Below are 25202 nucleotides of genomic sequence, written 5' to 3'. Positions count from 1 at the left end.
CTTGTTTTTATTTCTGGGGACGTGCTACCCCCGTTCTGTGTAGCCCCCCCCCCCCCAAAAAAAAAAAATAAATAAATAAGTACGAGTCTTATGACAAAATGAAAGTATAGGGGGCATTAGTAATTTACCCTACCAAAAAACCAATATACATGTGGCAGTCTGACGTGTACACTTGTGTAACACACCGTGCGCGCAGAAGATCCCGACTCAATCCATTTATTTTCCCGCCTGAACCGTACCCAGATTGGCACGGGGGCCATCGGCCATAGAAAGTTCATCATATTCTCGCCCGCCCGCCACACCCTCGAGGCCACGATATCTTCGCCTTCTTCTTACCGCCAGTATCTGCTGGCTTGCCTCCCAACCTTCCTCTGATTCGTTGGTAATAAAATGCAATTATTCTATAAATAAAAAAATCAAGTCTTATTCAACTCGTACTCCTACTCTTCCCAAGCCTTCTCATTCTCATCCGTGCTCTCCCCCTCTCTCTCTCTCTCTCTGGTACCTCTCGCGCGATCTCTTCCAACCCTAGAATGGGTGTTCTATCTGAAGGATTAGATTTTCACTTGCAGTACCCTTTTGTCCGGAGAGATGAATCGATCGTTGATGACTATCACGGTGTTAAAATAGCTGATCCGTATCGATGGTACAATCATGTACATTTTGTTGAAACTCTTTCCCTAATTTACTCTGAATTTTATTTTCTTTTCCTTTTTCTGGTTAGGCTCGAAGATCCCGATGCCGATGAGGTTAAAGATTTCGTCGAGAAGCAAGTAAAGTTGACGGATTCGGTACTTGCTACTTGTGATACGAGAGACAATCTTCGTCAGGAGATTACGAGGCTCTTCGATCACCCTCGGTTCGAAATCCCATTTAAGCGTGGGGATAAATACTTTTACTTTCATAACACTGGGCTTCAAGCGCAAAGTGTCCTCTATGTGCAGGTCTGTTGGGTTGACTCCAATTGAACAGTTGACAGAAAAAGTGAACTCTTGATGGATTTAAGGGTTGATGGTTTGTGCTGGGCCTATTTCAGGATAGTCTTGATGGAACGGCAGAGGTTTTACTCGATCCCAACGTGCTAAGTGAGGACGGAACAGTTGCTTTGAGCATATCCGCCATTAGTGAGGATGCCAAGTACTTGGCCTACGGGCTTAGTTCCAGTGGCAGTGACTGGGTGACGATCAAAGTAATGCGGGTCGGCGATAAGACGGCCGAGCCTGATACTCTATCCTGGGTGAGTAATACAAGCTTCCTTTTTCTTTTGGCCTTCTGGATATGGCCATATTAGCTCATTTTCATTTATCTACTTCTCACAGGTTAAATTTTCGTCTATCAGTTGGACTCATGACAACAGAGGATTTTTCTACAGCCGCTATCCGGCTCCCAAGTAAGTTCGGCTTTTCTGTCTTTGGCTAATCGAATTCATCATCGTGATGGCGGGTATTGACATGTAGGGAAGGAGAAGAGTTAGATGCTGGAACTGAAACGGAGGCTAATCTTTACCATGAACTTTACTACCATTTCTTGGGTACTGATCAATCCGAAGATGTTCTGTGCTGGAAAGATCCTGACAACCCAAAATACCTGTTTGCGGCCGAAGTCATGGACGATGGGAAGGTATAACCCTCTATCCATGTCATCATTCATCACTAAAGGTGGTAAACTCAACTGGTGTAGTTAAAAGGCGGGCCATATAGAAGAGGGACTCCGAAGGGCATTTAGATCTTGAGATCTTCTCGATTAAGGATCATCTATGCCAATTATTTTATGAGGATATAAATTATGGTTTGTATAGTCCCATCTAAATCTTTGGAATATCATCCCTTAAAGGGAAAAAAATATTGAATCCTCACCTTTTTTCATAAGTCAGACTATTGCCCTTTTCCTTTTTCCATAAATATCTTTAGTGGAAAGCAATTAATTCCATTATCATGTATTTCACATCCATGCTGGAACTGCTACAGTTGCTTCTAAGCTATGGTTGGAACCTTTAATAGGGTGGAATGTTGGGGGCAAAACTAAACAGTCGTGCGTTTTTGTTGCTTTTTATTTTTGGATGTAAGTTGAAGAGGGTGCTAAATTTCCAGATGTGTTGAACCAAACTGCACTGAATACAGAGATGTTTAAATTCCTCTTTCTTCTGCACCTTAATAACAATTTTTAGATTGAAGAGGCAGCATCTACCTATTTAGCCAGACTGGAGTATGTTCAAAGAGTGAGTAATGGTGAAGAACCAAGTGTTAGTAGTTCCACGAGCCAAAAGAGTTGACTAGCTTATCATCTTTTGCTGAAACACTGAAGGAGTGCATCAGTGGACAAATATTGCAATCTAGAATGCTAATTCCTCTGCTTTTGTGACCTATGACAAAGATGATCATGAAAGGATCTTCACTTCTTAGTAAATTTTCTAAATGATCTTCTGATCATTCATTGACCAAGGCAGTTAATTAGAGAATACTCCCTCCCTCCCTCCCTCTCTCTCTCTCTCTCTCTCTCTCCTGATATTTCCTATTTCTTCTGAGAATCTAAATCTGTGATACCTATACATGTCTTATGCACCGGTGTTGGTTATAATACTTATGGATGCAACACTGGATACCACATGGACACCTGTAGATGTACTCTGTATCATTAACACTTTTAAAATTTGCAAAATGGCATGGTCTGATAAATTACACTATAGGAAAATCTGTTTAATTTTGAAACTTAGTTAAATTTGGCAAGACGTAAATCTTGAGAAATGAAATTTAGCTTCAAAAACTACACACAGAAGCTTGATATTAGCAAATTACATGGTTTACACCGTATCCAGGATTTTAGGAAATGGGGAGTTGTCTCCTTGTTTCCTATACCGGTCTCTGTATTCATATCTGTATTTGGTCAGCATAAATCTAAATAATATTTTATTGCACCAATGAAATAAGTTACATCATTTGCACTTCTGTAAAGAGAGTTTTGTTGGACTATCTGTACAGATTGCCTTATTCTCTAATATGCATGAAAAGGGTCTGGAGATTTTCTATGGATGGTACTGATTACTGCCACATCATCATGAAGGGAAAGGATTTTCCCTTCCCAGAGGTGGGAATGACAATGAACAGAACATATAAGGCAATGCCTCTCAAGTTTTATGTAAGGCAAACTTTTTCCAAGATAAAACCTTCAGAAGCTTAACTATTTCTCATGTGCAAATTCACCAACTCAAGTTGGACTTTTTTTACCTCCATTTACCAAGAATTTAAACCACAAATCATTTATTGGTGGAGGTAAAATAAAGTGTTCCTAATAAAAAAAATCTCCTATAATTTTACTGCTATAATGAACTTTCTTTAGTTTTTTTACCATTTAGTCTCTGCAATACATGTTTAAACCACTTTTGTAGTTATAATCAATACTGGATCCTGGAATTCCCAACAAGCTTACCTGCTTGTGTACACTTTCTGACCAATTGATGTATTTATGGTTTGCACAAATTATTTAATAATTCTCCATTGATATATATATTTTTTTAATTTTTTGCAGTATGTGCTTCTGTATATAGAGGAGGGTTGTGATCCAGTAAATAAGCTTTACTATTGTGACATATCTACACTCCCTGGTGGGCTGGAAGGTTTTAAAGGGAGAGATGAGAAGCTTCCCTTTATCAAGCTTATTGACAATTTTGAGGCCAGTTATCATGCTATTGCTAATGATGGCACCGAGTTTACATTTCAAACAAATAAAGATGCTCCTAAGTATAAGCTTGTTTGGGTGAATCTCAATGAACCAAGTGTTTGGACTGATGTCCTCGAGGAATCTGAGAAAGATGTGCTTGAATCAGCTGTTGCTGTTAATGAGAACCAGATTCTGGTAAGCTACTTGAGTGATGTCAAATATGTTCTGCAGATAAGGGACCTGAAAACAGGCTCATTGCTACATCATTTACCCCTTGACATTGGTACAGTTTATGGGAGTTCTGGAAGGCGCAAAGACAGTGAGGTTTTTATTGGGTTCACTAGCTTCCTTACTCCTGGTATTATTTATAAGTGCAACTTAGAATCTGAGGTTCCAGAATTGAAGATATTTCGAGAAATTGTTGTTCCTGGATTTGATCGAACGGACTTCCAGGTTAATCAGGTAAAATCCCACTATAACCATTTGTGCTGCAGTATGACTATTTCATCATGTGATTGGTTATCTTTAACTCAAGTTGTAAAGAAGGGAAAGCTTTAAATTGAAATGCAGTTTCCTTTTCTATTTCTCGAGATTGAGTTGCTTGGCAATTTTATGTTCTCGTTTGAAATCATTTGTTGGTAGTTGGTAGTTGGTACTACATTACTTCTCAGTGAGAAAATGGTACCATTAGCCTGGAGTCCTTTTCATAAGAAAAGAAAAAAAAACCTGGATTAATAATTGAAATCCAAGTCAACTCTTAAGGTTAAGGGGCACTATTACTTTGCCAAATGTAAATTAAACTTATGACTAAAGCAGTATTCTGTCACCATTTGTGCTCAGCATAACTTCCTGCTTAATTTTCTCTTTTTTTTGGGGATTACATACTGTACAATTTCCTTTAAAGACGTGATGCTTTTTTTTCCTTTTCTCTGCTATTCTTTTTCCTTTTGTTCTCCCAATTGAATCTTTGTTTCAAACTTTCAGGTTTTTCCAGCCAGCAAGGATGGGACCAAAATACCAATATTCATTGTGTCTAAGAAAAATATTCTTTTGGATGGATCACATCCATGTTTATTATATGGTTATGGTGGATTCAATATTAGCATTACACCATCATTTAGTGTCAAACGCATTGTCCTTATGAGGCATTTAGGTGCAGTATTCTGCATAGCAAACATTCGTGGTGGTGGAGAATATGGAGAAGAATGGCACAAGGCAGGATCACTTGCAAAAAAGCAAAATTGCTTTGATGACTTCATTTCTGCTGCAGAATTTCTTATATCTGCTGGTTATACCCAGCCAAAAAAACTGTGCATTGAAGGTGGGAGCAATGGTGGGCTTCTTGTTGCAGCTTGCATAAATCAGGTAGTTGCTGTTTCTAGTGTGTTCTCATTGATAAATGTACTCAACTAATTCTGAATCCAATGCGAGGTCAGTGGTTTCCATTCTTGGATATTTTCATAAATTACCCTTTAGTAAAACTACAAATGCTTCTGGTGGCAGCGACCTGATATTTTTGGATGTGCTTTGGCTCATGTTGGTGTTATGGACATGTTGCGTTTCCACAAGTTCACAATAGGTCAGTCTACATATTTTTTGGTCTATCAGCTAGTAGATTTTAATATTGCATGGTGATTTACCTTTCATTTTCCAGGCCATGCATGGACTTCTGATTATGGTTGTTCAGACAAGGAAGAAGAATTTCGGTGGCTAATTAAGTAAGGGAAATTTTTGTTGTCCTTTTATGTTGAGTGTTATTTTGGATGTATGGTTTCTCCTTGTGTGTCTTGGCAGTAATATCTGCTTCTATAATATTGCCCTTTTATAGTAATGATAACCCTATCAGTGAACACGGGAGAATAATATTATATCTACATGGCACTTGTATAATATTGTCCTTTTACAATAATGACAACCCTATGAGTGAGCATTTAGCAAAAACAAAAAAACCTATCTGTGAGCATGGAAATGCAATAACAACATGGCACTTGTAGTGGCCTTCCATGGTGTATTTCACAAACCAACTTAGTTCTCCGTCAAGTAAATAATTTCTGTCCTTGTTTCCTTATATCTATTGAACAAATTAATAAGATTGTTTTTAGAATTTTGAACTTGGAACTTTTGGAGATCTTTGAGGGATAAGAATAGTTGTCTCTTTCTCAGGTACTCACCACTCCATAACGTGAGGAGACCATGGGAGCAGCATAACGATTTGACCTGCCAATACCCATCTACCATGCTCTTGACAGCTGATCATGATGATCGTGTAGTACCATTACATTCACTGAAATTACTGGCAGTGAGTTCTGAATTTTCATTTACCATGATGTCAGGTCTTTTTTAATCATTTGATTAATAGGCCAGTGAATGTTGAAAATCTAATTTCTTTTGATTATATGTGTTTACAGTAATTGTATGTGTATATCTATATGGTAGTGCATGATATGAGATCATGATCATTTACTGGAATCCTCTACATGGTGTTTGAATTCCCAACTGTGTAAAAATCATCAAGATTATGTAACCTGTAGACCGTAGCTTAGAGCTCACAGGACTATTAGTCTAATACCTATTGTTTGCTTCACAAGCAACTAGCCAACTAGGCCTTTTCCCATATTTATGGGTTTTATTTGTATGTATGAGCATAAATACTTGTATGCATTATCCTTGTGCTCTTATTTTTGTTTTCTTCTTTATACTGGAATTTGTCTTCTTTCATCCCACAGACCATGCAATATGTGCTCTGCACAAGCTTGGAAAAGAGCCCACAAACCAACCCAATAATTGGTCGCATTGACCGTAAGGCTGGACATGGAGCTGGGCGACCTACCCAGAAATTGGTAATCGGTTGCTTTGAATTTATTTGCTGTTGCATGAAATTCATTTCATTTCCGTGGCATGATCTGATGGCTATTGTTATTTGTCCTGAATATTGCAGATTGATGAAGCTGCTGATTGCTATAGTTTTATGACTAAGATGTTGGGCGTCTCCTGGATCAATTAAGCAGTGGTATGCAAAGTATTTCAAGCTGTCTATGAAAACGGACAAAAAATGGAAAAAAAAAGTGTTGAATGTTGACATACGGTTAGGCCAAATACACACACATGTACTGAATTCATAGGCTAGGTTGGCTTCCACTTCCAATTGCTTATTTGCTTTAGGTTCGGATTTTGATATTTATAGGATTCTCTTATTGGATTGAATTGGATCGGACAAGAATAATGGTCCATTGATATGGCATAGCCATGTCTACGACCACCCATTTCAAATAAAGCTTGAACTAATAGTCCGTCAAACTTTACATCGAGCATTCTACGCTTCTCACCTCACTACACGTTTTGCTTCTTTTTTTTTTTTTTTTTTTTGTCTTTCGTGTGCCTCGACTGAAATCGTGCATTGACCAGCCATTTGGGAGGGCTTGATCTAATAAAGTTGTTTTGAAGAAGCCACTAAAAGGAAATATATATGTACTAAAAGCCCTACAAACGGGAAATGAATCTACTTCTAATAGGGCTTCTAATTGATCGAATCAAATCTCCCAAACTCAAATGTCTTTGTTATTATAAATTTAAATTTAATTAAAATCTTATTCTTTTGGATTTAGAGCAGATTCGGATATTAAACATGGTTAATATAAGTTAAACATTAGAATACCATTAATAAAGTAGGTGTTTGGCATCACATCACACTGTTTTTTCAATGATGTTGGGCATGTTGAGTTGTTAGTATTGTTTTTTGAAAAAACAGTACTTATTTTTTGTTTGAAACCAGTACTGTCATGTAGGCATTTTCTAAGGAAACAACACTGATTTTATTTGGTATAGGTACAGGCAGCAATTTTTTCAACATTGATCTACATTATCATCCAATGTTCAAGATAATGTCACATCATTGCACCACTGGCAGCAATGCATTGTTTTCTTAGAAAACATTGAATATAGCGTTACTCTAGACCACACTTTCCTGATTTCTAAGACATGGTGTAAAGCAACATTGTATTTTGAATAAATGGTACCAAACAAAGGTGGTGTTTGAAGTACCACTTTCTCTAATGTGGTGCTGTTTACTCAGAAAATGACATTGATGTCAAATACCCACAAAATAAACTAAAAATAAGTTTGAACCAATGTTAATAGATGCATATTAAATCAACATATATCAATGTTTAATAATATTATATTTTGATTGATTTCAGATCGCCTTATTAATTGGGTCTAACTCGATTTGAATTCGTACAACGAATTGCCATTTATAACCATAAACTTCCAAATTTCCAAAAAATATCTAGCCAAAACTGCCCTCTGATATGTAGGTTTGTTACTGCGACACGTTTTTAACTAGGATAAAAGTCTTAAACTTTCCTTCATTTTTATCCTAAATACTAAAACATCTCCTCCTTTTCAAATTGGATTAAGAACTCCATGCCTTGTGACTTTATAAGACAAAAGCTTCCCCTATGCTAATATTCCATCCAAATTCGTTAGCATTTGACATCATGTGGGGTTATTTTTTCCTAAAACCCAATTATGTTCATTATCACCCATTACTCCATTATTAGTGTGCCAACCTCATACCCAAAAATGTGATAGAAGTCTGCACTCCTTGTACCACGCAACCACTAACATCTCCAATCCACAAATGGTTGCCTCTCACCAACACCACCACCACACTTTTTATTTGGGTCGAGCGTTGGCTTTTGGCCAAACATGATTGCATTTGGCTTGTTGATAGAATGGCCGCACAACACCATTTTGGGAATTGTTTGGACTGATTTTTTTAATCTAACTGCATCATTTTGTGGGCAATCCTGAGGGTTTCTATGTCAATGATTGAATCATTGCCCAAAATAAATAAATAAATTTGTGGTTGAATCATGAATGGATTGAACGTACCAGGATTGAGAATTTGAATGATTTCTTGGCAAAAGGTTAAGAGATAGGTTTATACATCATACTGATATAACAATCTACTATGATAGTTCAGTGAAGGCGGAAGTAGCTATGACTGCATCGGTGTTGGGCTGTTAGATGAAGTTTATGGAGGTTGGGGTGCATCTTGTTCTTATTGCTGATGTAGAATCAACAGAAGCGTATAGTATATAAAACTCTTCAAAGTGTGTAGAATTTTATGGACAAGCACATTCTAATGACTAGCAAAAATTAGATACATAAATGTTATACATTATAAAGGTGACATTATATTATCTTTATTTAATAATCGCTTTAAATTTCCATTGATTTACATATGAGATATAATTGCAGGGCATACTATTACCACTATAAAAAAATACACAAATATCTTTTAATCCAGTATTATTGAAGAAGAATCTCTTAGATCATGGTCAGTAATAAGTTGTGATAGATTAATTTGTAAATATAACAATTATTTCTTCAAACAAATTTTAAACTAATGATTTTATGATTCTTATTTTATAGGTTTGATAATAGTGAAGGAGTGAAGATGGTTCAACAGTATTATAAGTTGTGAAGAGGTACACCTAAATTAACTTCTCTTACACGAATGCGCATACTTGAATTATTTGTTCTTTTTAGATAGATTATTATATTACAATTATATCAACATTTTTACAATGTTCGTTTCATTTTACATGATTATCCTCCTCTCTATTTGGTTTATCAATTATACAAATTTAGTATGTGATTGACAATCACTATACATTTTTAATGTTTTTTGTCATCAAAATGGATTGCATTTTCCCATGCATCGCATGGGTCTCCTCTAGTAGTGTATAAAACTCTTCAAAGTGTGTAGAAATTTATGGACAAGTGCATTCTAATGACTAGCAAAAATTAGATTGTTATCAGGTTCATACGAAATACACACGGAATATTCATATTCATGGTTGAATTGTCCTTTTTTGTGATTCTAAGGCCATGTTTAGGAGTGCTTATGTTAAAAATAAGCACTTATTTTATATTGGGTGTTTGGTGGTCTTTTTCTCCAATAAGCACTTAAATAAGCAATTGTGACTCTTTTGTCCTTCATTTTCTTTCAAATTTTTAAAATATCCAATCTAAAGTGAATGAATAAAAGTACTTTGATAGAAGTGCTTATATAAAAGTACTTTTGCAAAAGTGCTTTCATAAAAGTACTTTGATAATAACACTTCCGTAAAAATACTTTTATAAAAGTGCTTTTATAAAATCACTTCCATAAAAGTGCTTTTATAAAAGTGTTTTCATAAAAGTGCTTCCATAAAAGTACTTTTAGAAAAGTGCTTTTATAAAAGTACTTTTGTAGAAGTGCTTTCGTAAAAGTACTTTTATAGAAGTGCTTTTATAAAAGTACTTTTGTAGAAGTGCTTTCGTAAAAGTACTTTTATAAAAGTGCTTTCATAAAAGTATTTTTATAAAAGTGCTTTCATAAAACTACTTTTACGAAAGTGCTTTCATAAAAGTGCTTTTATAAAAGTACTTTCATATATAAGTACATTTGTAAAAGTGCTTTCATAAAAGTACTTTCACAAAATTACTTTTATAAAAGTGATTTTGTAAAAGTACTTTCATAAAAGTACTTTCGTAAAAATGCTTTTGTAAAAATACTTTATTTTCGTAAAAGTAACTTTCATAAAATTACTTTTATAAACGTGCCTTTGTAAAAGGGTTATAATTGGTATTTTAAAAATTAAGTGGGGACAATTATGAGAGAAAAAAATTGAACAAGGGCTTACTGTATGAGCACTTAAAAAAGCTGGAAATTTAGACTTAAAAAATAAGACCTTATTTTTAAAATAAGCACTTATTTCAGGCTTATTTCCCAAACACTAACAAGTGCTTAATGGTATAGTCCCCGTCCAAATAAGCACTTTTTTTAAGCACTCCCAAAGATGGCCTAAATCTCTTATTTACCCAATTCTTTAGCTTTTTATCATATTAGTCGTGATGCAAATAAGCTAGCTCTATCTTGGTGTCTTAGTTAGAGACTCAAGGTTTTGTCTTGAATGGGTTTGAGTCCCTCTTGATGTAATTTTATCCTTCCATGAAAAAAAAAAGTGATAATTCTTCATTTCCCACTTATTCTAACAAGGGAGGTTTAAGTTCTATTAAAAACTAAAAGGGAGGTATTAGTATTTATCTTAAACTTTAGTGGAGGTTTAAGTTTTTTACCCTTTTAACTATGACTAGTAATTAAGCACATTTGTTGCACGTATGATTTTTTTTTCATATTAATTACTTGAATTTTATATATATCATAGTTAGGATATAAATTGAAAATTAATAAAAGTAACAATATGATTAAAAATAAACTTAAATACTTGTACTAAATTTGCACTTGCAGAAATTTTAAATTACAATAACAATTATTACTACTACTACTAAATTTTGTATTCCATTTTTGTCTTAACTAAAAATAATTTTTATTTTAACAATTATTTTTATTTAATATGATGATTATATAACATTATAAATTATAAATGTTCCAAAATGTCTTTGACAAAACTCTATACTTTTTTATCTTTTGTGTTCTATCTTTTTCTAAATATTTATTATTCAATCATGACATCATTAATTTCTTTGAAAAGTTGGATCATTGACCCACCATTTAAATAAGAAAATAACTTTGCTTTCGGATCAATTTTAAATTATATATTTCTTCTATATTATATACATAATTTTTACCCATCACACTTAATATTTGTTTGGCATAATTAATATATAATTTTTTATATATTCTTTTGATTACTTGTATTTTTTTATTATTTAACTATTATATCATTTATTAATCCATTTGACTCAAACCACTAACTCACAACCCAAAAAGAAAAATAGTTTGATTTCTAAGTTGACATTAAATTTTGTATTATATTTCCATTGTTGATAAAATTATATCTTATGTATAATAGGAAAATAGTTTTACTTCCAGTTGGTTTTAAATTTTACATTTCATTTCCATCATTAATAAAAACACTTCTTATTTATCATCAATGTTTTCAACTTGTTGTTGACCTGGCTGATTGAACTGTTTGAACCGTCACTTGGCCTTGATTGTAGGTTTAGTTTTGTTGAATTCCTTCTTTTAATTAAAAACTGTCAAACTTGGGTAGTTCAACCATTGACACGTTTGACCCAATTGCCAAATTGCAGGTTGTGCACTTAATTATGTGCAAACTTTTGAAAGCCATAACTTTGCACTCCGATGTCTGATTGCAAAATTTAATATTTTTTATAAATAAAAAATTTAAAACAGAATTAAAAAACATAAATAAATATAATACAATACATTTATTGTATGTAATATATGTAAAACATAACTATGATATATGTAAAAGATAATTATACTATTCATTGATAAAATATGTATTTTTACGCACACACATAGTGTTGACGAAGAGCGGTTTGACTCGTTTGACTTTGACAGTTGAACTGATGACCTATGACCTAAAGGCAAAAGCAGGTCAACCTCTAGGTTGATTTTTAAAACATTGTTTATCATACTTATTATTGTTTAATATGTCAAATATATGATGTTAAAAGTGTTTCTATTTTCTTAATTTTTATATTTTTTTTGCATTTTATATATTTTTGAATTTTATTATTTAATTGTGACAATATGGATTGACCCATTTGACCCAAATGATTTAATTTCTTACCACCACCTAGATGAAAACACTATTTTTTCTGGTTAGATTTTAAAAGTATAAGTTTTTATGTTAATGAAATTATTAATTTATTATGTATGTATTTAATTATAGAATTTAATGATGAGAAGCCTTAAATATATGTCTCAATGAAGATGAATGCAAATTAATACCTTAAATGTTGGATTTAGTGAGAGATAATTGAATATCTTAAAATTAAATCTTTTCAACTCATTTAATATCAATAATTAATTACCCTATTTGCCCTCATTTTTTATCAATAAATTTAAATATAAAAGGTAAATTTTGTCATCACAAAATTCCATAAATATTTTTAAGGATATTTATACTTCTTAAAGTAGTACAGATTAGTACATGTTTCCATGTGTATACAAATTCATTGAGCCAAATTCATAGATGTAAATCGAATCTATTCGAACATTGGTAGATCCAAGAATTGTGTGGTATTATCTATCGGATATATAATGGATTTGAATCGAATTTAAAATTATAATTCGGATATTAAATAGTATAAATAAGTTAAATTAAAAATGATCAAAATATTATAATATATTAATAAAATGAATTAAAAATGATTTAAATATTATATTTTATGAACAAAATGAATTAAAATTATTTATCTAAAACATGAACGGTGAACCTACAGTTTAGAATAATACGACATTCAAACCAATTTCTTTATAGAGATAATATGAATTTTAAATATGTATGAACATATTATTTAAAACGAATCGAATTAGGTAAATACCGGAACCGGATGTGATAGTGTGGGTCCATATTTGATCCGATTATTAACGATAGGGTGGATAATATTTGATACAATTATAAACGGATCGAATTAGAATTCGGCAATCGGATACCGTTTGCCCGGTAGATGTTTCTCGCAATGAGAACGAAGTGCCATATCGACCCTTTCTAACAGGTTTCAACTTCCACCACCGCATTCAGGCAGCAATCTGCAAATTCAGAGACTCAACCGGAGAGAGAGCGAGCGAGCGTGGGAAGAGCAAAGATGCCGAAGAAGATGGGAATAAACAGTAAAGCAGAGGCTGCTAGGGCACGGAAGAGCGCTACAGAGGCGGAACGCAAGGAGCGAGAGGCTTGCGAGAAGGAAGACCAATACTGGAGAGAAGCCGAGGGCACCAAATCTCGAGCAGCCAAAAAACGAGAAGACGAGGCCGAGAAACGTGCAGAGGCTGCTGCCCGCAAGGCCGAGGCTCGACGTCTTGCCGAGCTTGAAGAGAAAGATCTCGAGAAGGCCTGTAGGAAGCCTGACAAGAAGGCCAACCGAGTCTCTATCCCTGTCCCCAAGGTCACCGAGGCGGAGCTCCAGCGTCGTCGTCAAGAGGAGAGGCTTCAGATCCTTCAGCGCGCTGAGGAGGCTAAGAAGAGGCAGACTCGCACCGCCAACGAAGAGGAATATGAGCGCATGGTGCTCGTTTCCAATACCAATCGCGACGATTCTATTATCGAGGCTCACTCCGTCGAGGAAGCCATTGCTCGCATGGCCGTTTCGGATAATCTTCCTCCTGAGCGGCATCCAGAGAGGAGGCTCAAGGCATCTTTTAAGGTATCATTTTGTATGGATTTAATCTTATATTGCGCACTATCAACTTGGAGCTCATTTATGGATCCATCATAATTATTTTTCTCAGAAATCTGGTCCCAAATTACATTCCAATTACCTTTAACTTAGAATTCATAGAATTATAAGTTTTATCTTGCTTGATAAAAGACTAATGCCAGTAAGGAAAATTGAAAACCAAATTGCAGTGTAGCCTCAGCAACTTGCAACACGGCTAGCTTAACTTAAATAATTTTATCTAGTGTTTTCCGTTGCAGATCCATATACTGTTTGCAAATTGTTTGCATAGTTGTTGATAGAAAATTATATTATTATTTGTAAGTCTCTCGAATTAATGGCACTACTTTGTCGCCTTTAAAGAGGTAGCAACATACACTTCCTAAAAAAGTGTGGTTGAAATTTAAGGGACTTGAAATTTTTTATCTATTGGATTGCCTTGCATAAAAAAGGATGTCATTTCTTAGAGGTTGATGAAAAAAGAATTGCAAAGTTTCTTTAGATATTTGCATTTAAAAGCTTGAATTGAATATAATGATTAATAGTCATCTTGATAAGGTTGATTATGCCTACTAGGAGCTCATCTTCCTTGACCTCTATCTTTTTGATGTGATCTCTTCTGTGGTGTGTTGGAATTTTTGAAAAAGAAGTTGAAGGACTTTATAAGGCAATCAAGGCTTTTGTGTGGGTGCAAGCAGTTTTCTGATGGATTAGGTTCTTGCTCTGAAAGATTTATGCACTTCTATTGAAGGGTTTTGCATTTTACTAGAATTACTGATTAGGTGTTTAGGATGGTAGGATATCTATGGTTTTCTTATAACAAAGTTAGTAGACATTGAGTTTATTTATTTCTTTAAATAGAATGTGCCTTTATGAGTTGCATTGTTAATAATGTCCCTTTTGTGGCTTGCACTTCAAGTATGGTTATTGATGAGGGCAGATTTGGCTCTCCAGTGAAATTGTGATACGTGGCACCTCGTGACAACTAGGCAAACACCCAGGCAAACAACTTACCAAGTTGGTGTCCCACCCGAGCACCGGTTTGGCTGGCGTGGCGCGACCTGCACGCGGCCCGGCGCGGCCCGCGAGGCCTGCGCGCGACCTGGCGCGGCCTGCGCGACCTGGCCGACCTGGCAACCTGGCTCAGACACAGGCGCCGACCTGACAACCTAGCCCAAGCGCCAACCTGGCAACCTGGCCCGGACACAAGCGCTGACCTAGCAACCTGGCCCGGACACAGGCGCCGACCTGACAACCTGGCCCGGACACAGGCGCCGACCTGGCAACCTGGCCCGGACACCGACCCGCCGACTGACACAGGCGCCGACCTGGCAACCTGGCCCGGACACTGACCCGTCGACTGACACAGGCGCCGACCTGACAACCTGGCCCAAACACTGATCCGCCGACTGACACAGGCGCCGACCTGACAACTTGGCCCAGGCGCCGACCTGGCCGCCTGACAACCTCGAGGAGTTCATCACCGTACCCCGGTTCTGACGGGATATGACGAGTCTTACCGTTTGAAGGCTTTTCGCCCACCTAACCCGCGAGGACACCACTATATAAGGACTCCGACCCCCAAAGCCAAAGGGGAAAGGATGGTAACCCCTGCTCTCTAGCTCTCTCATCTCTCTCCAAGCTCTCTGTAATCAGAATGCTAACTTAGGCATCGGAGAGTCCCCGCCGGGAAAATACCCCCGGGTCCTCTGATTCAGTTCTCGTAGGTCCCTCAGCTCCCGCCGCCTACAAAGGAGAGGAAATCACCTCACGCGGAGGGTAGTCGGGTTGCGCTGCACCAGGGAGCTCCATCATCCTCTGAGTTGTAGGCCGCCTAGGAGCAAGTCAAGTGACGAGTCCACCAGGCAGTTCGCCACCAGGCAGTTCGCCACCAGGCAGCTCGCCACCAGGTAGTTCGCCATCAGGCAGCTCGCCACCAGGCAGTTCGCCACTAGGCAGTTTGCCACCAGGCAGATCGCCACCAGGCAGTTCGCCACCAGGCAGATCGCCACCAGGCAGTTCGCCACCAGGCAGATCGCCACCAGGCAGTTCGCCACCAGGCAGTTCGCCACCAGGCAGCTCGCCACCAGGCAGTTCGCCACCAAGTAGCTCATCACCAAGGCACGTCACCACCGGGTCAAACAACGAAGTACTTAGCCAAAAAATTTATGCATCACAAAAAATGGTACGTGGCTAAGTTCTCATCTTACCAAAGCTAAGTCCTCACTTTTTAGAAATTGAAGCTATCGCTTTATAGTTTACATTTTTTATGAACTCAAAGACTATGCAAGGAGCTAACAGACTAAGTAGCTCTACCAACCTTACTTTCAATTCAGATAATGCCTCATTAGTCCTCTCCACAAGGTCCCCCCTACAAAGATGAGCTCTTCGTGGCTTCCGCGGGAGTTGACGGCCAACAGACTACATAGGCGCCCTTACCGGTCGAGCCTTCCAAGGCTCCCGTGTGAGCTGGCGACCTAAAGTTAGTAGTGCTGCCCCCGAAGGTCGAGCTCCTAGTAGCTTCTTGTAGGAGTGGGTGACCGGCATTACGAAGATGATGCAGCACAATCATAGCTCGACACCTCACAGGCAAAGCCTACGGGCCACATTACTGCTTAAGACCCGGTCGCCTCTCCGGCACGGGCAAAGTCAAAAAAGAGAGAGTAGACTACGAGTCACTCCCAAAGCCTATGGGCCACATTACTGCTTAAGACCCGGTCGCCTCTCCGGCACGGGCAAAGTAAAAAAAAGAGTAGACTACGAGTCACTCCCAAAGCCTACGGGCCACATTACTGCTTAAGACCCGGTCGTCCTCTCCGACGCGGGCAAAATCAAAAAAAGAGTAGACTACGAGTCACTCCCAAAGCCTATGGGCCACATTATTGCTCAAGACCCGATCGCCTCTCCGACACGGGCAAAGTCAAAAAAGAGTAGACTACGAGTCACTCCCAAAGCCTACGGGCCACATTATTGCTCAAGACCCGGTCGCCTCTCCGGCGCAGGCAAAGTCAAAAAAGAGTAGACTATGAGTCACTCCCAAAGCCTACGGGCTACACTATTGCTAAATATCCAGTCGCTTCCTCAGCAGGAGCAAAATTAGCAAAAGTGAACTATAAGTTGCTCTAGAGCCTAAGGGCTACACTACTAAACTGGCGGAGACCCCCTCGCCTTAGTGGCAGCTTGCCACATACAGGTAGCTCCCGAAGCCTAAGGAATTGGATCAGCACCTACTAGCTCGTCGACTTACGGGCCAAAAGAAATCTACTCCCTTCGCTGAGTTACTCTCAGCTCGGGAGTGGGGGGCAATTGGTGAGGGCTGATTTGGCCCTCCAGTGAAATTGCGACACGTGGCACCTCGTGACAACTAGGCAAACGACTTACCAAGTTGGTGCCCCACCCGGGCACCGGTCTGGCTGGCCTGGCGCGACCTGCACGCGGCCTACGGGCGGCCTGCACGCGGCTCGGCGCGGCCTGGCGCGACCTGCGCGTGACCTGGCGCGGCCTGGCCGGATCAGCCTGGCACATGATCCGACCTGGCCGACCTGGCAACCTGGCTCGGACACAGGCGCCGACCTGGCAACCTGGCCTGGACACAGGCGCCGACCTGGCAACCTGGCCCGGACACAGACGCCGACCTGGCAACCTGGCCCGGACACCGACCCGTCGACTGACACAGGCACCGACCTGGCAACCTGGCCCGGACACCGACCCGCCGACTGACACAGGCGCCGACCTGACAACCTGGCCCAGACACCGATCCGCCGATTGACACAAGCGCCGACCTGACAACCTGGCCCAGGCGCCGACCTGGCCACCTGACACAAGCGCCAACCTGACAACCTCGAGGAGTTCATCACCGTACCCCGGTTCTGACGGGATATGACGAGTCTTACCGTTTGAAGGCTTTTCACCCACCTAACCCGCGAGGACACCACTATATAAGGACTCCGACCCCCAAAGCCAAAGGGGAAAGGATGGTAACCCCTGCTCTCTAGCTCTCTCATTTCTCTCCAAGCTCTCTGTAATCAGAATGCTAACTTAGGCATCGGAGAGTCCCCACCGGGAAAATACCCCCGGGTCCTTTGATTCAGTTCTCGCAGGTCCCTCAGCTCTCGCCGCCTACAAAGGAGAGGAAATCACCTCACGCGGAGGGTAGTCGGGTTGCGCTGCACCAAGGAGCTCCACCATCCTCTGAGTTGCAGGCCGCCTAGGAGCAAGTCAAGTGACGAGTCCACCAGGCAGTTCGCCACCATGCAGTTCGCCACCAGGCAGCTCGCCACTAGGCAGTTCGCCACCAGGCAGTTCGCCACCAAGCAGCTCGCCACCAGGCAGTTCGCCACCAGCCAGTTCGCCACCAAGTAGCTCATCACCAAGGCACGTCACCACCGGGTCAAACAACGAGGTACTTAGCCAAAAAATTTATACATCACAAAAAATGGTACGTGACCAGAAACGGTTACATCAGTTATTGTTGTTTTATCATCTTTTGTCAAGTTACCAATGTTACATGGACATGCACACATGAATCAGAATCTGATGCATGTCTGGGTGTCTAACTTGGCAAGATGAAGAAACAAGGACCGACTAACACATCCATTGAAAAGTATAGACTATTATAACAGTTCATAATTCTATAAGAAGTGCTGGGAAATTGTGAAGCTGGACGTTCTGAATGTTAAAGAATTTCATGATAGGGGAGCACTGGAAAGAATCCTAAACCACACATTCATCACTTTAATCCCAAAGAAGAAAGGGGCTGTAAAATTGTCTGATTTCAGACCAATCAGCCTTGTTTGCAGCTTGTATAAGGTCCTAGCTAAAATCTTGGCAAACAGAATGACAAAAGTGATGTCAAGTCTGATAGCTGAATCTCAAGGTGCTTTCATAGGGGGGAGACTATTAGTAGATGGGGTGTTTATAGCAAACGAAGTAATAGACTCAAGAAGAAAAAGTGGGCTCGCAGGTTTTTTATGTGAGGTGGATATGGAGAAGGCTTATGATCATGTGAACTGGCACTTCTTGGAGTACATCTTGAAGAGAATGAATTTCGGGGAGAAATGGAGAAATTGGATAAAAGTTTGCTTATTGTCTGCCTCTTTTTCAGTTCTGGTAAGTGGGAGCTCCTGTGGAAGGTTTAAGAGCTCTAGGGGGACTAAGGCAAGGGGACCCTCTATCTCCCCCTTTATTCATTTGTGTGACTGAAGCTCTCTATAAGATGGTAGAGAGAGCATGGATGGGAGGACTATTAGAAGGCTTCACAGTGGGCAGTGGAGAAGAGGAGGAAACACTACTCCAATTTGCAGATGACACCCTTTTCTTCTGTGATGCAGCTTGGGATCAGTTATGGAATGTGAAGGAAATAGTGAGATGGTTTGAGGTGGTAACAGGTCTGCGATTAACATCTTGAAGAGTGAATTGATGGCTGTTGGGGAGGTGACAAACCTGAAGGAGTGGGCAGATGACTGGGGATGTAAAGTGGGGAAACTACTCTCCAAATATTTGGGCATGCCTTTGGGGGAAAACTGCAAATCAAAGGCCATCTGGATTCTGGGAGCCCATACTGGAGAAGGTAAATAGAAAATTAGCATCTTGGAAGACCAAGTACTTGTCCAAAGGAGGAAAAGTCACTCTAATTAAAAGTGTGTTGTCATCCCTTCCTGTATTCTATTTATCTCTATTTCCAATCTCAGCCTAGTGGGCGGCAGTGTTGGAAAAGAGAATGAGAAACTTTTTGTGGAGAGGATGGAAGGAGGAATCAAAATGTCACTTGGTAAACTGGAAGAAAATCTGTATCTCTAAAGAAAATGGGGGCCTAGGGATCAGACCAGTGAGAGATGTCAACACTGCGTTGCTTGGAAAATGGCTATGGAGATTCAATGTGCAGTCAGATAGCTTGTGGAGAAGGATAATTGTGGCTAAATATGGGTCTTCACACCAGAGGGTTCTGTTCTGGAAGGATCTCTGGTGTGAAGAAGGACCTTTAATGACTTTATTTCATGATTTGTTTGAAATAGTCACAAATAAGAATGCTACTGTAGCTGAGTATTTGGAAAGACAGAATGGACACTGCATATGGAACCCCCAATTCAGAAGGAACCTGAACAACTGGGAGGTGCAGTCACTGGTCAGCTTGCTCCAGATTCTATATGATTCAGAAACGTCTGGTCTAGGGGAAGACAAAAGATTGTGGAAGTTAGAGAAGTCAGCTTTTCTGTAAGATCCTTTTTCAAATCTGTAGCAAGGGAGGAGACCACACCATTTCCAAGTGACAGGATTTGGATTGAAGCTGTCCCTTCTAAACTGGCCTTCGTTGTCTGGTCAGCAATGCTGGACAAGATCCTAACAAAGCAGAATCTAGTCAGAAGAGGTCTACAGGTGGCAGATTTGGATTGCCTCTTATGCAATGGTAATGTGGAGTCTTCTGGTCACTTACTGAATCAATGCGAATTTACTCATTGGATCTGGTTAAGGAATAAAGATAGTAGGTGTGTTTGATGTAAAATGGTGCTTCCCAGCTGAAGTGAAGGGTCTCATTGAGGCATGGCATCTAGAAGGTTTAAGTAGAGCTGGAAAGGTAGCATGGAGCATACTTCCTTCAGCAGTGTTATGGGCTGTGTGGAGTGAAAGAAACAGGAGACTGTTTGAAGGGATTCAGGCTTCAAAGGAAGAAATCCCACGTAAAATTCTGGGGATGGCTCATTCTTGGTTGGCAGTTCACCCTTTGTTTAGAAATAGACATCCTAGTTCTTTCTTTGATTCGGATCTTCTTTTTGTAAGGAAAAGTTAGTTGTTTTTTTTGGGTTTTGGGCTGTAGGGAGCAAATTGTATATCCTCTGTTCAGTTTCTCATTGTACAGCGGTTCTTTGTTGGCCTTTTGTTTTAATGAAATACTTTACATTACAGTTCAAAAAAAAACATTATAAACATATAGGTTTGAACTTAATAGCATTTTATAGGAAAAATGGCATTTGTTGGGTTCATTATAAGCAAGGAGAAAAACAAAAATGTCACATAAAAGTGATCTGTGTAGTGTTGGAGTCCAATGCATCTCAGTTCATTTCTCAGTAAGAGTTTGGTCATGATCCCATTTTCTACACTTTTTTTGGCAACTTGGAGAGTTGAAATGATCTAATTTATTTCTGGAAAATTCAAATTGCATGGTTTAGCAATGTTGCAGCTAATATGTTACTATCCATCTATCTTCTAGGCACGCGGACATGCATATTATTCTGATGCTGTTGGTTGGGCTGCGATCAAAACTATTATTGTTAATTGTTTTTCTGAATGTCCTTTGCATTACAATTATCAAAACTATTATTTTGGTTATCATCATCATATGTACTATATTGTGTTTTTCTTCAACTTTTAACTAATGAAACAATTGATGAGAAATAATAGTTTCCCCCTTTGTTATTTATCTTATTATTATTTGCTAGGTAGGTACAACAAGGACTTTGCTTTTTCCTGAAAAGTAGTTCTACCTTAATGGTCTTGCTTCTTGTTACCTCCTGTCTGGATACAAACTCGTAGAAACACAGTTAAATTGAACTGGTAATATACCATAGTTATTATCTTTGATTCTTGCAGTGATCATGTTGAAATTTTCTTGTTCTCACTATGATAACTTATCCATTGAATTTTCCAATGCATATGTAGGCATTTGAAGAAGCAGAACTTCCAAAACTGAAGGAAGAAAAGCCAGGTCTTACTCACACTCAATACAAGGACATGATATGGAAGTTATGGAAGAAATCTCCAGATAATCCTCTTAACCAGGTGAACTTGGACTAATAGATTTAAATCTTCGTGATTATTAATTATGTTCCATTGTATTCCTCTTATGTTGTTCGACACTTTGACCATGCAACTCTTGTGTCGGGCTATATGATATTTTCTCCCTTGGTTACTAATACAAAATATTTTTGTTTATTTATTATTATTATTTTTTTTTTTGGGGGGGGGGGGAGGTGGATTTTCTACCGCTCAAGTGTTGCCTTGTTTGCAATTGCCTAGGTGAACTAGCAAAATGACATAAGTGACTGCCTGGGAACCATTGCCTGCCTAGTGCATTACCTATGTAGTGGGGCCTTAAAAAAGCCTAGTTGGTTGCCTAGGCAATGATTTGATAATAAAATGTTGTAGGATGTATAAGTATTCTGGTCTTTTCAGCTTTTAGGTTCAGATTTTGGAGGAGAAAGTTTTGTATTGGACCAGGGTTTTAGAGGTCCTTAGTAATTATGAACCATAGTTCTCAAGGCACCAAGGCGAACCTAGGTGGCACAGGACCGCTTAGTCACCTAGTTGCTTAGGCACCCACCTAGTGTCTCAGAAGTAATCTTGCTTTTCCTAGTGTTTCAAGGTTTGTGTCTTAGAAATAACCCTTCTCTTTCTAATGCTTTTCAAGGCTAGTGTCTCAGAAATAAGAAAGAGAAAAGGGTGGAGCCCCTGTTTTTGTCTCAGAAAAGAGAAAGAAAAAACCCTAAAAAATGATGAAGGAGAACATGTTCTTGTCTGGAAAAAAAAGAGTGCAAGAAAAAACCTTGAAATGATGATGGGGCAGAACCCCTGTTCTTGTTTCAGTAAAAGGAAAAGGAAAAAAATCAAATGAAGGAGAAGAAGGTGCATAGCCTCTGCTTTTGTTCAAAAACGGAAGGAAAAGATTCAGAGATTTAAGAAGCAGAAAGGGTTATTTCCTATCTCATAAAAGAAGGTGCCGCTCTCTATTTAAGAAGAAGCTAACAAATACAAGTTGGTTTATGAAATAATAAAAAGGAGGTTACAACGTGTCACTGCCTATTTTGATATTATGAGCTCAAAGTATAAAAATATAAGAATATTGTAAAATAATGTAAAGTATGATATAAAAGCTGCTTGGTGTCTGGGCTAGGCGAGCAATAAATCCTCCTCTATCTCTTTTGTACTTTTTGACTAACTGTAGGAGGGGTCAGCAGTTGTATCCTTGATGTTTTGTGGAGCTTCCTTTCTTTGACCATAAAAAAGAGTAGTAGAAAATTAGATTGAAAACATAAACTTATATTTCTTTGCAACATCTTAAGGATATTAACCTTGAAGCTCTATACATAGTAGGGAAAGAATATCTGCACAAAAGTTATATACATTACTAATCATATTATGGAGTTTGAGATACTGCCAACCTAGTTCAAAGGAGAAATAAGAGGTTTTCCTCAGAGTTATATCACTGCACCTACAGTAAAACATGCAGTGAATTCCATGTAGAGGTTCCTGCATTCTATTTAAAATGAGGCATAGTTTTGTCAGCTGATAAACCAGTAGTGGTTGTCCACAGGATATTAAAGATAGGATTATATTTTTCCAAGGTCCAACCAATAACCTTATTGTGCCTTAAGGCACGCAAAGAACCTTGGGACCTTACACCCAACAGATCTGAGTAAAGGTCTCCAATGTCAAAGTTAAAGCTGATTAGTTTCACTAAACCTGTATGCTTTGTACCTTAGGTTAAATCTTAGGGATCAGGACACAACCAGTAAGTGGGTTCGGTGTCCTCATAATTTGCCTAGTGTCCAACTCCCACCATCTACTGTATATTCTGAACAGGGACAAAGTTAATTCCAAGTAAAAAAGTAGGTCCCCATCCCCTCAAGCCTCCAATTCAGATGATCAGAAACATGTCTGGTTATACCAGCTTTTGACCTGACTGATGCTATCCCAATTCTTGAAACATACACATGTGGCAATTCATAGAATCCCTGGGCCTATTGTTCCAGTGTCCCAAGATGCTCCCTATATCTTATTGCTTTTGGCAATCAGAGAAAAATTGTGGTTTGCAGGAAGATAGGATGATGATATCATCTTTTCTTTTTTATTTCATCTTTCGTTTCTTTGGGGTGTATTCAATATTTCATCTCTAAGATCCTGAGTGGATTTAGGTGGTGTTTGTTATAATGATGTTGCACAGCTGTTTTTCTGCCATGTAAACATCAAATATGCGTTTTGATTTTTATCAAACCTAATACTTATAAAAATTATCAAACCATAATCTTCTTTGGTTTTCTTTGGTTGGGTGGTTGGTGTTTGGTATTGTGGTGTAGTGGAGCTGTTTCGCCACCACGTAAGCATCACATAGGGGCATTGGCTTTACCAAATCATAATCCTCTTTGGTTGGGCTAATTCAAGTACAGCTATTTGTACTGCTCTTTATCAGGGGTTATGTGAATGCTACCTTTGTAGGAAACACCAATTGGATTTTTTTTTGCTTCAGGGTAGACATTTTTTTGTGTGGCACTTATGTCAGTTGTGTACTAAGCAGCAATAAAAACAATTGTGACATTGTACTCTGCCCAAACCTTGGTTTTTCCTGATTACCAATGCTTAAAATCAAGTACAAATGCAATGCTTCCACAATGCAACGATAACAAGCACCCTCTGAATAGTCATCATTGAGGCCCTTTTAACCTTGTGTGTGTGGAAAATGAAAGTGCAAAATGGAACTAGAGGTAGCTTGGCACCTTGCATCATCAAACAAGGTCGTTAGGAGTCTGTGTGGTTACTAATGACTACTGTTGTCCTCCCAAACCATATTGAACTAAATATCCTAGGTTTAAAAGGATGTAAGATTTTGGTTAGCTTCCCTATAGGTGGTGTGCTTCGTCAGAAGGTTATTATTTGTGAACTTCAATGACTGTCGTCCTTAGACCCAAAGCATTTGGTCAGCAATTCTTAACTGCGATATAGATGCGCTATGTTGCAGTTCTACATAGGATTGTGGCTTTAGTATAGAATACCTGAATATAGTTTTTAATTTTTTTACATGGACCTACAGTATTTAGCGAGTAATAATGTGTTCTATCAATAAATAGTACAATCCACAGTTTTAGCCATCGAGAGAGAACGTTTACTATCCACCTCACCATAATCCTTTTCGAAATGGCTTTTTCACCATAGTAATTAGTATGACGTATTTTTCTGTATAATATGTTATAACATTTTCTCAAACTCACTGACTGATTGGCATGTGCAGGTTAAGGATTGATCCGGTTGCACCCCCCTCGCCCAGTAAGGGTTGCTATTTTCTCCGGTAACTGTACCATTTCTAAATGTCAATTCTTCGAACCTGTTGAGGCATACTGTGGATTTTTGGATCCTGGGTTGTACGAGCCTGCAGCGTTCGTGCCCACTAGAACCTAGAGTAATGCTTTATTTTCTTTCGTCATTGGTTTATTGTGGCCCCATTCTATTCAGACCTGCGATTCATTCATCTATGTTGGCAATAAACTGTTGTTAATGGTGTATATACATAATGACGAGAGCACAAAAAAATGAGTATTAAAAGTTGAAACAGAGATGGTCTTATGTTCTTTGTT

General features: G+C 38.7%; 2 protein-coding genes across 7 annotated transcripts; both read left to right on the top strand.

Moving 5' to 3' along the window:
* The first annotated feature begins 246 nt into the window (after window positions 1-246).
* LOC104603697 (uncharacterized) lies at window positions 247-6959 on the top strand. The gene is made up of 12 exons (XM_010267782.3): window positions 247-646; window positions 725-944; window positions 1037-1237; window positions 1320-1390; window positions 1458-1620; window positions 3526-4119; window positions 4642-5022; window positions 5161-5236; window positions 5312-5375; window positions 5821-5956; window positions 6384-6497; window positions 6596-6959. Exons 1-12 carry the CDS (start codon window positions 534-536, stop codon window positions 6659-6661), a joined length of 2199 nt encoding a protein of 732 aa, XP_010266084.1. The 5' UTR covers window positions 247-533; the 3' UTR covers window positions 6662-6959.
* A 2171-nt stretch (window positions 6960-9130) lies between these two features.
* On the top strand, window positions 9131-25179 carry LOC104603698 (uncharacterized). 6 transcript variants are annotated; one of them, XR_016076795.1, is made up of 4 exons: window positions 13124-13848; window positions 21301-21411; window positions 21517-21636; window positions 24860-24878. XR_016076795.1 is itself a non-coding variant. In XM_088889090.1 (3 exons), exons 2-3 carry the CDS (start codon window positions 13291-13293, stop codon window positions 21649-21651), a joined length of 693 nt encoding a protein of 230 aa, XP_088745216.1. In that variant the 5' UTR covers window positions 9131-9149; window positions 13227-13290; the 3' UTR covers window positions 21652-21666. The 6 variants fall into 6 exon arrangements, 3 of the variants coding, with proteins under 3 accessions (XP_088745216.1, XP_088745217.1, XP_010266085.1); XR_016076796.1 differs by lacking the exon at window positions 21301-21411 and adding an exon at window positions 14815-16045 and having other exon boundaries at window positions 13125-13848; window positions 24860-25179; XR_736247.2 differs by having other exon boundaries at window positions 13125-13848; window positions 21297-21411.
* Window positions 25180-25202: the final 23 nt, after the last annotated feature.

The sequence above is a fragment of the Nelumbo nucifera genome, chromosome 5 (assembly GCF_055504915.1).
Source record: "Nelumbo nucifera cultivar China Antique chromosome 5, China Antique-T2T, whole genome shotgun sequence".
Lineage (NCBI taxonomy): Eukaryota > Viridiplantae > Streptophyta > Magnoliopsida > Proteales > Nelumbonaceae > Nelumbo > Nelumbo nucifera.
Note: the sequence above shows the minus strand (reverse complement) of the source record. Positions and strands in the feature narration are given on the sequence as shown.